We start from the raw sequence: 16,046 nt of genomic DNA on the forward strand, positions 1-16,046 counted from the left end.
CAGCCCTTAAACAAACAGCTTGTTGTGAGATACCTCCTGACTGACAGCAGGATCAACAGAAATTGATGCCGGCAATATAAGAAGTGTCAACCAAGACATGCAGGTGCTGTGATGAGAGCCACGCTGGAAATGTCACAGAGTAGGCTGACTCAGGACTGGGGAGACAAATACTCAAGGAGGCAGAAGATTATCAGAGAAATGCAGCCCTCTACAGAATAAAATTGTTTGTTGAGAAAGTAACAGGTAAGAAATGTCCCACTTGGGAAATGGCTCTGTGCCCTCCTCTGATCCTCGGTACAAGCAGACACAGGAATAGGAAGAAATATCCAAGTGTACTAGTACAAAGATGGTCAGAACCACTTTGTGGAAGAGACAAGCACTGAAGAAAGCTCAAAGCTCCCCAAACATTACTGATACTGGACTTAGAGACATACAGAGTCTTGGAGCTAACCATGGCTACCACTTGGCCTTGCCATCAGTACGTTGGCAATACCATCACAAGCAGGACAAAGGCAGTTAGCCCAGGAAAGGGCTGAGGAGAACGATCCAGTTCCACGTATGGTCCAGCCACCAGTGGTGCGCTGAAGCGAGCGCTGCTTTACCCCTGCTAAGGCAGTGGCAGCAATGGAAAAGATAAGACTTCTTTCCTCTTCATTGCTGTTTAATAAGAGCTACGAGTGCCTTCAGGAAGGTGGCTCCTCATGTCTCCTGGCTGATGGAAAAAACAGAGATGCGTAAGTGATTTAAAGCAGCCCCAGGGACACACAGTGACATTCCAGCTACTGCTTCCTGCCCTGTGGAAAGCAGAAAATACTTCCCTGATCTACTGACCATAAAAGGTGCTGAGATCTGGCTAGTTGAGGACATTAGCATCAAAGTGGTGCGTGAGGAACAGAAAAATAGAGTAAGATTGAAGAGTTTTCCTTGGAGCTACATTGGAACCTGGCTAAAAGCCCCCAGGGAACCCATTTCCTTTTTAATCTGCTCAGCATTTAATTGCTTCCTAATGACTATGTCCCTGTTTCACCCCAACGGGCTCAGGGACTGGTGCTGCCACTGAGGCTTCCCATCTCCCAGCTGAGCCCGTGGGTTCCTTTAGAAGCCCTGGTTTGGAGGCTGGCTGGGAATCCACCAAGAGTTGAGCATTATCATTTGCACTTGAGTAGCACCCATCAGTATGCTGAGCACCAGGAGGAGCTACACAGCAGGGAGCCCTTCCCCATTCCCAGATGCAAGCCCAGACACAAGTGCAGCTGCACTGACCCCCTCACCAGAGGAAGAGGCACAGCAGCTGCACCCAGACCTGCTGGCACTATCCGCAGTCCCGGGGACACCAAGCCCCTGCCTCGCAGCATCTCTGTTCCAAGCACAGCACCAGAAATGAAGCTGGAAATCAGTAAACAATTCACGCACTCGTTTAAAAGGAAAGTCCAAACTCAGCATATGAAGAGGAGGTGCAGCTGGCTTCAGGGGAGGAACAGCAAGCCAAAAGAATACAATGAATGTCTGAAAGCACCAAAGATCTATCCAGGAGAGAGGCAAATACAAGTAACATCCAAATAAATATCTTTTACATACAACACACACTTGGGAGCGTCATTCACATCCTCTTGGTCCCATCCAGTGATTAACCTTCAGTACCAACTCAACAGATCCTAAAAGTCACCCCCTTCTGAGCTGGTCCAACACCAACAAACTCAGCTCCCACAGGCAGTTCAAAGAGCTGCAAGATGGTAAAAACTTGGTTGCCATCTACTTGGAGCTGCAGTGAGATAAAGGGTTTGTTGTACAGTGCTCTAAGCCCAGAAAATCCTCTGCTGCCAAGCTGATGCTTTCCTAGCACAAGCACTGCAGTGACGTTGCTGAGAGACCCATGACTACTGCTAGTTCCAGGCTCAGTGGTGGCCTTCCAAAACACCTACCCACAGCAGGACAGGCCTCCAAAGGCCAACGAGCTTTGTCAAATCACATTATGCCTGCACTTACTTTCTTCTTTCTGTCTCCCAGCTCATTCTGCTTGATGCAGCTGGGGCTAGTGCTGGCCACACAGAGCCAGGGGCCATGCCACACGCAGAGGCTGCCTCAGCTGGTCCTGTCTGCCAAGCAGGGAGAGCACCACGCAGTGCAGTGCCAGCAAACAAGGCCTGTCCTGGCTGCCTGGGGCACGAATTGACAAACCATCAATGCCTACATGACAGAGGTTAATGAAGCCATGAAGGCACATGGCAAAAGGTCAGGAATTTGCAAGGGCTGCTATGAGCTGCTGCCAAGTAACAAGCTGTCCACAGCACTGATAACTCCATAACTTGGGTGTCGCTCAAGAAAGCTACAAAGCTTCTGCAAACCAGGATTCAAAAGCAAGTGGCAGAGACATGGGAAGATGGAAAGCAGAGCTCCAGATTCCCAACGTGTTTATCCCTATTTATGCCGGTGCATTAGCACCACTCACCTGGGATGAGGAGCTTCAGCAGAACAGTTCAGCATCTTCACGCAGAAGCAGAGGATAAGAAAAAAAAAACAGAAAAGCTGCTCTGCAAACTGTTCCAAACACTCGAAGACCACACTGATGGTGTACTGAAGTCAAATGCTATTGATTTCTAACTCCAGACAAGGTCTGAACCAGCATGGCTGACACAGGTTGGTACAGTGCATGAAACAGAGCCCAATGTTCAACCATAAGCCAGGCCCATCGCTGCTTCCAGCTTCAGAGCCCCTCCGGTCTGAACGTCCCTGGAGAGCATTACCCAATGCATTACAGCCACACCAGTGGCCCAAATCCAACAAGTACTAAGAGAAATAAGGTGAAAGACCATACTTTAAAAATGTTACACAGATGTGTATAATTCAGCACAACCTGTATTTCCCAATCCAAAGAGGCCCTGAGCTGCAATAGCAGAGACACTGGCTACACTACATACACTCAAGTACGACTCAGCGTCACTCACAGCTCAAGGTACCGTAGGGCTGCAGGACAGAGTGAAAGATGAAGGCACAGGACTGAGAGGAGCAGCAGAGGTGCTTATCTTACCTCTCACTAGAAATGCTTTCTCTATTCACATCAATTAGTCACATCAAAACACAACGGAAGACAGTCTCGTAGTGCAATCTACCTTCATTTGCCCAATTACTAATTTCTTTAATGATTTGCAAGCCTGATTCACACCCCTATTATTTTCCATCCAACACACTCCTTTTACTTAAATCTCTCAGCCTTCATATTACAGCTATTATCCTACTTAGATAAGTAAGATAAGAAACCACTGCCAGACCCCTCCCAGCAGCTGACTTCCACGCTACCAGTCTGGGCAGCAGGGATCCAGTAACAGAGCCCAGATGCATCTTACCCCATACACTAAGAACATCAATGTCTGAAGGGCATACATGAGCACTGGTTGCACATGCCTGTTCTTGACAAAGTGACTTATCCATCAGGCAGTGTAGGTCTTGCCAGATTTTATTCAATATGCTGCAGTTTGGCTCTGCTTTTATCAACAGTTCAGTAGAAGGCATATTGAATTATTAGGCTGACAGCCTGATAGTTTGCATTACAGCAATGGCTTTAGCAACACACCTTTGCCTTGTGCAGTTTCTGAGGAACACAGTTCAGTGTATCACCTACCTGTGATTTAAGGGAGTCATACTCCTCTGATCCATACGGGACGCTCCGAAGGGAGGTGAGGTAGTCATAGCTGATTACTGCCGTCTGCAAATTAAACCAGAAAAAACAATAAACTGTCTGTTAAGGAGAAATGTATGTAGCTTAGGCTCCAAAGACTAGACTCTAGAGTGGAGTTTACAGTAACAGACTCAGAAGAAATTCAACAAAAAATACATTTGAATGAACATTTATAGAAAACAGTGCATTGATCTCATTGATATGCACCTCCCCCCCCAAAAAAATCAGCACTTGACACACCTATATTGTCTTCCATGTGAGAAACTCAAAGAGCTTTTGTAATTTCTGTACAGCACCTTGCACTGTGGCTCCTATGCTCAGCCAGCCACCTGGGGTTTCCACAATAAGGTCTACTGCCAGTAAGAGATCATGAAGTCCTGTTTGTGCCCTACCAGTTACCCCACACTTCATCTTTACACCTCCTGCCTGCCTAACCACACTGGTCAGCTCAGTCTGGTCAGATGGCTCAGCAGGGAATGGAGCGGCTGAAGAGAAGCTCCCTGATTAGCTCAAGTACTCGGGATATTCAACTCCCTGAAGGACTAGAGGGCAAAAAGGTCAGATACCAAATCACAGAGGTACAGTATGGGGATCCACCTAAAGCTTATTAGCTAAATATAGCCACAGACAATGGAATTAGGTTCCTAAGTGTCCTAATGATTTCTGAAAATGGATCTTGGGTATTTCACAATTCCATCCACCGTCTGAAGTTTCTCTCTTTTCACAGTTAGAATGCCAGCAACTGAACAATGGGATGGGATAACAGCCCCCCCTTTCACTGCAAAATGCCTAGGAAGGACACAGATCAAGCACATCAAGCATAGACAAGGGATCAGCAGAGCCAGGGAGAAGATAGGATCCAGTCTGGTTTGAAACAGCATTACTGGAGCAGACACAAGGGAAACAGTCAAAAGACCAGAGATGCTTCCACAAGGAAATCAACAGGGAATCAGCTAAAAATAGACACACTTTTTCCCATGTGGAGCTTAGGTTGCTCACGTTGCCTGTTTCCCAGATTGGAAACTGAGTACAACATTAATTTTTTTTCTTCTGGCTTTTCAGGCTCTCTTGCCCTTAATGATGAACTCAGGAGCTACACTGCTATGCAGACACACACTTGGAAGAAAAAAAATTCAAAGCATCTTTCCAACCTCAAAGAATAACTTTGAAGTGGAGGGACGTTCAAATCAGCCTGGCATGAATGCTTGAGTTGGTTCTCATTTTATCTCTGGCCCACGAGGGTAATTATCACCTCCAACTTGAAGAGAAGCAGCTAACAGATTGGCCTGTATTACAGAGGAAGAGGGAATTAATTTAGCGTTTGCTAATTACATCATAATCTTAAACACTAAATTAGTATTATGATGATCCTGATAGGCAACCCTGACATTGCCAAATCCCTGCTCGTGTCTGAGATATATCCCTGCTACAGCACAGAATATTCACTCCATGGACCCAAAACAACCAGGAGCCCCTCAAAGAAATATGGCAAACGCACAACTGCTCTGCCAGGTTCCTTTACCAGAGCACAGGAACTGTCTGAAATGTGATGCCGCCCAGTCTACTGACTTCATTCTTATACAAGACTAGCACCATAATTTATGTTAGTGTGAGGCTGAGTCTCCAAGACATAAGAAGACCTACGAGATCAACCTCCCCTTATAAATGCTGGATTACTTCAACAGATCCTGTATCTAGTATTAAGCATCCCAAAGACTTGTGCTTCCACTTCGATTCCATTAACTCTCCACTCCTTACACTCTCTCCATGACTCCTACAGCTATCCTTGGATCTCATCAGGTCATGGCAAAATGTTTTTTCTGAATACTTATCTATCCACATGTAAGCAAAAGCCAGTTCCCTGAACTGAGGCTTGGGAAAGAAGTTTTCTACTAGGGAACTTCATCGTGTTTCTCAGGAAGTCCGCAAAGGACAACCGAACCAACATGCTTAAAATACAGGCACATTCAAATCTTTCTAATCAAACTCAGATGAAAACTGCCTGGAGTCTTAGAGTTCAAACTCAGGTTTCTTGACCTCCATGTGTTCTTTTTTCAAGTTTTGCTGTGGTTGTTTTTTTTTGCCCCAACACCGTACCTTATCTTATATTTTTTCATCTGATGCTGCTGAACTCAGTTCTTAAGAACTACAGCCTTCCAGTTACAGCCTCCTTCTGTCTGAATACAATCCAATGATAGGGTCAAGCATCCAGTTAAGAAGCCTGGACAGGGCTAGATTGAAGCACAGACACGTTAGGTCCGTGTAGATGCCACCAATATCCAAAGCTTGCTACAGAACCTCAGCTTTCATTTACAGAAAGAGCAATCCCAAGAAGCTGAAAGCTTCTTAGAAATGAACACGCTAAATTGCTCTACTGGCTTCAGCCTGTGTATGGCCCAGGAATGAGACCAGTTTGGGCTGCCAGTGCTCAGATGAGAGCTGACCCCAAGGTGGGAAGACAGATCACTGGTGCAGCAGGACTACAGGATCTCTCAGGACAACCTGACCATATGCAGTCCCATGCATTAAAGCAACAGAAAATTCAGAGACAGAAAATTCTTGTTTGAAAAATACCCAGACACAAGCACATGCTGCCATCAGAGCATTGGCAGCACTTCTGGCTCGTAGCCATGGATGCAGAACCCTCAAAGGCATTAAAGAGCAGGGCCAGCAAAGAGCTTTTCAGCCCATGACTTATGACTTCCCTGAAGGCAGGGGACACAAAAGTCAAGCACATCTTTAGATTCACCAGCATCTAAAGCAAAGGAACACCAGGAACATTGTCTAAACATGAGAAAGGACTTCTATGCTGTGTGGGTGACTGAGCACTGGCACAGACTCCCCAGAGAGGCTGTGGGGTCTCCCCTCCTTGGAGATCTTCAAAAACCACCTGGAGATGGGCCTGGGCAACCTGCTCTGGATGGCCCTGCTTGAGCAGGGGTTGGACCAGGTGACTTCCAGAGGTCCCTGCCAACCTCTGCTGTTCTGTGATTCTCTGATGAAAATCTTCTTCCCCCTACTTTTTCACTGGGGAAATACTCTCACCGCCACTCAAAACACAGACCGACTGCACAGCCTGATCACTGAATACTTCTCACTCTTTTTTGTCTTAAACAGAAGACAGCCACAAAAAACAAACAAACAAACACCGGTTTCAAGTAGATGAAGAAACGTTGATCAAGCAGACAGAACTCATGGGCAGACAGGGCAGCCCAAACACCCTGGATAACAGACTCTTGTTGAGCTGCAATAACCTGTGCTCCCTCTCTGTGCCCACGTTCACATGCAGAAAAAGGGAGAGCTGCTCCCTGCCACCAGGCAGTGCTGCTTTATAGTCAGGGACAGAACACAAAATTTAACACCTGTTTTAAGGAGGAAAGACTAAAATTCATATTTCTGCCCTCACGCTTTTCAAAATCAACATTTTTTCACAACAATTCATTGCGCAGCCCGCACATATAAATGGCATGGCATGTGAGCCAACCAGCAGAGCTTGTTTCATATTGCATCTGCCCTCAGGAGCTGACTGCCTGTAAAACTCATTAATTAAGTGCTTAGAAGTCATAGAACATGCAGACAGACAGAGGCTTAGCACTAGGGGTCTGTAAATGATGGAGATTGTGGCCTGAAGTGACAGGTGCATAATACAAGTAAGGCACAGGTAGACCAATAACCCCTCCTGAGTCTCTGCTCTCCTTGTTCCTGGCTACTCATGGGTTCATCACTGAATGGCCCCCAGGAGAAGGCAACAACCTGGCTGGCAGTCTCCATCCTTAGGTTTTCTGAAGCTGTGATCAACACAACGGTGAAATAGCAATGATGCCAGGAAGGTTTATTAGGACACCTTTATTAAGGACACGAGGATTTATTTTCTATATCTGGAAGCCAACACAATCTCAGGAACAGATCACCTCCCACTCTCACTTCACATTTGCTTTGAGAATGATCTACAAAGCACCTGCCCTTCTCTGCCCAAATTTCTTATAACTAGGCTCTCAGGGCAATGGCAGCCATAGCACACCAATACGACAACCTCAATGCTTTAAACAAAAGGTCTCAGTGTAAAAAGTTGCATGTGCAAGTTACAAATCAAGACACAGCAGTCTGAACTACATCACTGTTAAAGGCAGCAGGAGACCCTACCACATAACTGACCCTGAAGGGTGGCTGATGGCCATGTGGGCCCAAAGTGAGCCCTTCTTCTGAAGGCCCCACCCAATCCAGGGAGACAGGGACAGTTCTCTGCAGCCCAATATCTGTTTGGCTCTTCCCAAAATGTGCAAATAACAACCCTATTCCTTCTATGCTTTCACCCATTTTCTCCTCAGTGTGTCAACAACTTGAGGAGCCCCCTCCTGACCGTCTGACTCAGGGAGACAACTGCTAAATGGAAAAGGAGAGAGGGACTGCAAGGAATCCCAAGTTTTTGTGAACTCCAATTCCTTTACCCACCTAGAAATCTTCCAGTACTTCACTTGTACGACACTTACTGTGGCAATGGCTCGGCCCACACGAACCACTCCAAAATCATTGGGGTCCAGGAACCTGTTGCCATACAGATAGATGCCAGAAGTGGCTGCTGCCAGTGAGGCAAGCTTCAAGGCCCTTCGTGCCATGACTGACGAACCCTGCCAAGACACAAAAAAGCAACACCTGAGAATGATGTAGTGAAGCCTACAGGGACCTTAGAGTTTAAGTTTCAATCACTCCTTTTCTAATTATGCATTGCTAGCACTGCTCCCAGCCAAGACCTCATGCAATCACGCAGCAACCAAACACAAGCAATTCTGCTCTCACCCCACTGTTATTTCCAAATCAAGTGTCCACAGGCCGCAAATCCAGAAGTAACTCACTCTGCTAGACCTTGTGTAACCACCACTCAACATTTGCTCATGGTCCCAAAGGCTTTACAAGGAGAAACAACAGGTGGTGGGAGAGCAGGGAGCACGTGCTCACCAGAAGCCAGTTCAGATCACAGGAACAGGCTGCCCCTTCGCTGCACGTGTTTTGAAGCTGTCGTAGCATAGGCAGGTTGTAAGGGGATACTAGAAGACTTCTTTTAAAAGCAGGCTTTAAAGAATGCTCTTTAAACACTAAGAGCCCAAAATTTATTGGAAATTCTGCCAGACTGGTTGCAAAAGCTCCTCAGCACTGACGAGCACTGGGAAGGAGACACAATGCATCCCTGGAAGCCCTGCACAGGCTCCAGGGGTCAGTGGCAGACAGCTGCACGCAGGACAGGGGAAGGGACCTGATGGGGTGGCTGAACAAAACTCACTTTCCCATCACCTCCATCCCATTCAGGCGCCAGGCAGGGACTGCTCTGCCAGGACAGATGCCTGTGGATATCAACAACCCAATCCTGGCTGTTTCACAGGCCTGGCATAAGCCCGAGGTATGTCACTCCTCTCCTCCCTCACCCCTCCTCTGGAAGATGAGGGTGTGAAAAATACATGCTAATCACACTAACAACTTTGGAGCACTTGTACTCATTACTTGGAGTAAACATCTAATTCATTAAATATAGGATACAGATTTCAGGACTCTTTATGTCACTTTAGAGGATTCAAATCTGAAAAAAAAGATTACCAACTAGCTGTATTTTTCTTTATTTTCCCTTAGGCAGGTATTAGCAAACACAACCGACCAGTCTTTGTTTACGCCATGGATCAAGCAGCACAGGTCACCTGCTCTGCAGCTCTCCAGAACATCCATAACAGTGTGGGATTTTCACCCCATCAAGACGGAGCCCACTCATTCTCCTACGGTTAAACTTGATCAAGAAAGTTTCCTACTTCTTGCTGTGACCCTGTAGTGGGGTCGGTCTGCCTTGTGCCTTCCCTTTTGGAAGCCTTGTAACCAAAAACACCTACAGCAACACAGGTCAAGCCTTTCAGGAACAGTCCACAAGAACACAATCAGCAGAACAGGGTAATATAACGCAAGGGACCCTATACATGAACCTTACCTAAACTTCATTACTTCTGCTTATTTCCTTACAAGCTCTAGGACAGAAAAGCCACAACACAACCTGTTGGCACCAGGCAAAGCTGCCCGCAGCACCCCAGCTCTTTCTCACACGGGAAGGGGCAGCTGGCCGAGCAGGGCTCCTCTGAGCTATGGCCAAACTCAGAGAAAATGCACCTGGCCCTCCAGCCACAGCCAATTCCAGGTGCACCTCCCAAGGACAGCTGTCCCCCTCCCCTGCTGGGGATCTCTTGCATTCCTCAGCACCTTCAAAAGGCATTTTCCCCAGGGGGTTTTCATTAAAGCATTGCTGCTCCTTGCAGGCTTTTGTAAAATCTCCTTCATTGGATGGCCAAAGTCCCAAACAGCCATTTTTTTAATATATATAGTGTGTATATCTATTAATATATTAATTCTGTGCTCGTCACGAGCACGAGGAGCAGTTGTGGTGCCAGAGGCAGGGGCACAGCACCCGAGCTCGCCCCCAGCCCCATGCCCATGCACTGCAGTGACAAAAAACCCCATAAAACAAACGGAACCCTTACACCCGAGACACAGAAGCGCAGTTGCCCAAACCCAGCCGCGCTTTGAAGGAGCCCCCTGCACGCCGTGACACCCGGGGGCACCCCAGCGGGCCCCCCCCCCCCCCATTAACACCCGCACTAATTGACCCCCCCTGCCCTGCTGTGTCCCCCCCCCCCGCGGGGTGCCCGCACTCACCGCCCCGCCGCAGCGCCGCCGCCGCAGCCCCCGCGCGTGGTACGGCCCTGCCCCGCGAGGCACGCCGGGAAATGTAGTCTGCGGGCGGGGCCGCCATCACGCGGCCCCCTGCGTGGGGCTGGGGGCCACAAGGGGAGTGGTCGCGGAGCCGAGAAATCATGATAATAAAAAGGTTTCCCGTTTAGATCCTTGCTGGAAGAAATAGAACTGATAATAAATGTCATTTTAGAGGTGCTATGCGAAACAGAATCACAATCATCTAGGTTGGAAGAGACCCCCAAGATCACCGAGTCCAACCTCTGACCTAACCCTAGCCAGTCCTCCACTAAGCCAAATCGCTAAACTCTACATCCAAACGTCTTTTAAACCTCCTCACCACAGCCTTCCTGCAATAAAGGTGGGGGTAAAAGGCCTGAGAGACAGGTGAACAAAACCACAGCCACTTTGCTGTGCCTGGGAGGGGAGGCACAGAGCAGAGAATGCAGAACATTGCTGAATTGTCATAAATAGACATTTGTGATAAAGCATTCATATTCCCTGAAACTAACACCTAGTTTAGTAGTCACCTATTTCAACTCAGCATTTCTGAACCCCAGAATGGCCATGGTTGGAAGATCTGAAGACCTCTGAAGGCCACCTAGTCCAACCCCCCTGCCAAGCAGGATCACCTGGAGCACATTGTGCAGGGTGGCATCCATGTGGGGTTTGAGTATTTCCAGAGAAGGAGACTCCACAACCATCCAGAGCAACCTGTGCCAGTGCTCTGTCACCCTGATACAATTTTTCTCCCGTTGCAAGAAGGAACTATGTTGTTTCTCACTCAGCATCTTTCAGATAAGAAAAACTGCAATTCAGTAATGCCTGGGAATCCCTGGTGGCAAATTGGAAGTATTTAGGATGGGGTTTTGGAAGGATGCTGCTACCACAATTAATCCAAGCAAAAATACTATAAAAGGATGCCAGCAACCAAAACCACAAGGAGACCAAATAGGTAATCAATAGTTCTTGGAGAGCTACTGTTTCTAACCGCATTCTGGAAACAATCTCCATACTGTGATTCCACTCATATTTGCGTGGATACAGTTGCACACAAAAAGGTAGAGACAGGGAAAAAAAGGTATTTAGAAATACTCACATTATGAAGCAAACGATCTGTTTATTGAGGCAGGTTTACTGGTAAACATTCTCTCAAGATACAACTCACCAAGGGCAGAGCTCAGGGTGATTACCCCGCCGACACACTGAGGATAAAACAAGCTTAGACATATGGCAAAAGGATCTACTCCATCCCCTTGAACCTGTGGAAGTTCTGCTGTAGATTTTGGTGTTTGTAAATTCATTACCTCCACGGGTGAGGCTGAAACTGGGCCTAACAGTGAAGTACCCATCCAAAGCTCCCAAACTACGGCACACAAAATCCCTAATTCCTGATCACAGCTCACTGGTTCAACACAGGCTGCCCAAGGCTGTGGCCCAGCCTTTGAACCCCCTATTTTAACTGCTAGATCACAGGCACTGGCAATGTTCTCAGCCAAGGGAGTGGGTCAGCAGCTGACTTTGTTGGCCTCTCCTGGAAAAACTGTGTGAGGTTGCTTCAGAGTAATACTGCTCCTTGCAGCTCCCTTAAACAGGCTGATGCTGGGCCTGCTGGGGACAAAAAAAAAAAAAAAGCTTTTGTAGTATAACAATGCCATGTGCCCAAGTGCAGTGGGCAATTATGAAAGCAAAGCTAAATCTTTCTATAATTAGGACAAGCACCTAGTTAGAGTGATCAGAGCTCTTTTGTGTGAGCCTCCACAGGGGTGCACAAGAAAGCGCTTGGCTCAAAAGAAAGATGCTGGCTTGATTTCCACTTCCCTTTCAACTAGTGAATAAATTAAATCTCAGATTACCCCAATTTGCTGTGAAAGACGAAACGCAATAAGTATTTCCTTTTCATTTTTAAGGCATTGCATCCCAGGTGCGCATCTCATGAAGCGTTAAAACAAATCCAAAGGCCTCTCTAAAACAAAACTCAGGCCTCCCTGTCCCAAGCACTGGATTGGGAAGAGCAGACAGATTACTTCAACAAAGGACCAGCCTTTACTACCGAGAAACCACCTCTTTTCTAGATTCCCTTAGATGAAAAATATAGAAAGATGTCTGGGAGGTCTCACTGACACCAGACATTCCTAATGTATGGTAGAGGATGAGGCTTAGGGAGAAATCAAAGCAGTCCCAGAGAGCAGGAGACCCTGTGGTTTTGTGTACCCAAGGAACAAGTTCAACAGGAAGAGGTGAAAAGGTATCAGGAGAAATTGTTACCAGCAGAATGAGAAGAGCATAACCTGGCAGACCCTTCTTCACTTCTCTGCCCTGCCCTTCTGTGGATGGGTACCAGTACAAATATTGAGGCAGGTGCATCCTCTGCACTTACACACTAGTTCAGCTCTAAGAGTCAGTGCAGCAATGCCAATTCCTATGTGCTGAAGATCTGGCCATCAGGATCTCTGCTGCTAGAGATGTCTAATTCTAAAATATTTTGATTCTTTTCCGATTGGTTTGGGCCACCAGAAGAAATACTACAAACACCTCTGTATAAGGCTCGATAGTTGTACAAATCAACATGGAAAACCTACTTGGAGCTAATTGCAGAAAAAAAACACAACATACACCTACAGGTCTCCCACTGGGCCAAACCCTCCCACATTCTTGGTTGATTTTTATACAGAGATTGACAGATTCTGCCTTTGTATCAGCACTGGAAAACTCAGAGCTGACTCTGGGAGCCATCCAATTTCAGATTAGGGGCTTCTTACAGATCATATTGTACAAGGCCAAGATTTGGATAAGACATCTCTCAAGAAAAAAATGCCCATTGCCCCAGGCCAGTCAGTCCGCGCAATCACTAATGCAAATTGCCTGAATGTGACAACAAAAGTGATGTGCTGCTCAGAGATGCACTTTATGTGAGCTTCAAAATCCACTTCCACTGGTTTTGTTCCTTCCTGCAAAAGTCAGGGCCTTTGCTCAGCATTGTTGTTCAGTATCACTTTAGACAATTGCACTCCACCTCCATCTCTTATAATCTCTGTTAGCAATAAAAATAAATAACAATTCCCTTCACTTTGTTTTCTGAAGTTGTTGGTGGCTAAAGGATACTCCACTTCCTCTCACAACCTGTGGGGAAATCGCAGTGGGCCACCACAACCTCTGTCGAAAGAGCATGTTCATCAGCTGGGAGCGGAAAGCTTCCAAAACGAACTTCACAAAACACCCTGGAAACAGCAAGGTGTTACAGAAGTGTATGGGATGATTTTTGCATACCTGCAAAATTTTACTTCTCTACTAGCTATAAAGAATAACAGAAATGAAGCCATTCTCCCTTAAAGTCATTCCAGATAACGCAGATGTGGCTTGAAGAATTTAAACATTCTTACAAAAGCACTAATCTAATAGACCTTCTGATCTTTTTCCCCTAGCTATAATTATTCCTTCTGAATGCTGCCTGTAACCCCTAAGGGAATGTGAAGTGCAGGGGTTGCTGATGTGGCTGAACCTTTCCATCTAGGTAAATCTCTTCTGTTTCACTGTTTTAGCATCTTACCTGTAGCATAATTTATCCCTTGAGTTAAGAAGTGTCATCTGTTCTGATCATTTTTATCCCACAATGTGCAGTGACTGTTAGGCATACAGATATCTGATATTAGCAATAGCTTATTCCATTACTTTGTATTGTCAACTTCATTTGTTACAAGATATTTCATGAGCCATTTAATTCTGCATCTGCAAATGTGAAAAGTGCTGAAGTAGATGAAAAAGGTGTAGAGGATTTAACAGCCTAAATATACCCCAAAAGACTCCTGAGAAGTATGCTTTATAAGAAGCGTTCTCAAAACCAGCTGTGGTATTCAGATCAAATTAAAAACATCCCCACTGGCAGCCACGCTAAGGATAAAGCACTCTGCAGGGCCTGAACTCCTTACTCACCACACAGATCATTTTGGGGTATGTGTGAAAAGTGATGCTTACAGACACCTGACACCATGACTGTCCAGACATGTTAAGCAAAAAAGATCATTTTAAAAATTGAAAGGAAATCACCTTTCTTTCTTAAGGGCAGATATTCACTTGAGAAAAATGCGTTTAAGGATCTCAGAACCATTCCCTGCCTAAAGTTTCTTTTCATCAAAGAACCTCCCAGAGCTGGCATCTTTGAACCAAGTCTGGTTCAGAAAAGGTCCACAACTCAGAGACACATGAAAATGCACAGAGATAATCAGTTCACAGAGCTGGAAGGGAGTATGAACTTCTCCCGCCTGACTCTGTATATATTGTGGGGTATTATGTTCCACCTGGCTACTCATGTATGGGCCTTGAGAGCCCAGACTTGCCTAAAGGAAATCTTGTAATAATGACAGCATCTCTTCCCGAGAGACTTTCAGCTTTGATTCTGCAGTAACAAGGAAAGGAGAAGTAAGCACTTTCCACAGTTTTCCAAAGGTTAATCATTCTCATCATTAAATATTTCTGCCTAATTTCCCTTTTGAATTTCTCTAATTTCAACTTCCAGTCACCAGTCCTTACTATGCTTTCCACTAGGAGATTAGAGAATGCTTTCAGATCTTGCTTCTCTAACTTGTAGAGGTATACGCACACGATGACCCAATCTCCTCTCAATCTTTTTGAGATGAGTAAAACACACTAAATCTTTCAATTTGCTCACTCAGGTTATTTCTCCTTGTAATTGAAAATAATAACAGACAAATGGAGCTCACCCCATTTTAATTTAACAATTAACACTTACCTCTTAGAAGTTCACCACAGAACAAGTCTACTTCTTCATACAATTTCAGTTAACACTAGCCTTACCTATCTTTGTAGTCTCCTAACCCTCTTCAATCTTCCAATATTGTTTTAAAAATATGAACACCAGGATAACATAGCCCCGCTGGAGTTCACCATGTCCCTACTTACATCCTTGGGCTGCATTAGGCTTTTTGCTATTTCATAGCACAACTAATTTACTTTAAGTTGCTGCTCTGCTTTCACCCTCCCAGATCTTTCTCAGAATCACTTTTTCCAGGACAGCACAGTCTGTACTTCACCCCAGTTTTTTACTTCCATACATAGAAGTTTGCATGATGTGATATTAAACCACATTTTTTTTTAAATGGATCCCACTTACCAAGCAATCTAGTAATCTGTGCGACTCTTTTTTCAGTATTGCTGAACATTCTGCCATTCTTTCTGAGAGCTGTACATTTTCAGGATAATGACTTCATATTGATTGCCAGCTGATGAAAATGGTGACTGGCAGAAGCCCCAGTGTCCATTCCTCTGTAACTTCCTCAGAAATACCCTTACTCAGGGTTGACCCCCATTGATGATTCCCTCACTTTTTGCTATGCCAGCCAATTCAGCACCCATTTAGCACACATCTATGTGCTGCACAGTGCTAGTTCCTTAATCAAAACATCACGAGAAGCAGAAGAAATAAGTAATGGAAGGTGTACCAGGTCAGGTTCAGGGACCAACTGCATGAATAATTCATTTTCTTGGTTTAGTGGCTAACCTAACATTGAAAAAATGTTTTCTCGTTTCAAGAAGAAAAAAGGAAATAAACACAGTTTTAAATGGAATAAAATGTATTAGATCTGAAATTAAACATTAAACATTCAGGTTTTAAGGATTTACCCACTTT

The 16,046-nt window shown here is 45.6% G+C and overlaps 1 protein-coding gene across 8 annotated transcripts in view; it reads right to left on the reverse strand.

The window, feature by feature from the left end:
- Positions 1 to 16,046, reverse strand: part of ADCK1 (aarF domain containing kinase 1) — an 85,206-nt gene that overhangs the window by 67,893 nt on the left and 1,267 nt on the right. For 3 of the 8 annotated variants that reach the window (XM_038179504.2, XM_038179503.2, XM_038179501.2), the window contains 2 exons: positions 8,167 to 8,304; positions 3,620 to 3,703 (listed from right to left, as the gene is read on the reverse strand). In XM_038179504.2, coding sequence (XP_038035432.1) covers positions 3,620 to 3,703; positions 8,167 to 8,292 — 210 coding nt within the window. In that variant the 5' untranslated portion in view covers positions 8,293 to 8,304. Of the gene's footprint in view, positions 1 to 3,619; positions 3,704 to 8,166; positions 8,305 to 8,632; positions 9,617 to 9,644; positions 10,157 to 10,188; positions 10,210 to 10,363; positions 10,424 to 16,046 lie in introns of those variants that run through there. The other 5 variants (XM_038179502.2, XM_072038411.1, XM_038179505.2 and 2 more) reach the window with 5 other exon arrangements.

The sequence above is a fragment of the Anas platyrhynchos genome, chromosome 5 (genome assembly GCF_047663525.1).
Source record: "Anas platyrhynchos isolate ZD024472 breed Pekin duck chromosome 5, IASCAAS_PekinDuck_T2T, whole genome shotgun sequence".
Taxonomy (NCBI): Eukaryota; Metazoa; Chordata; class Aves; order Anseriformes; family Anatidae; genus Anas; species Anas platyrhynchos.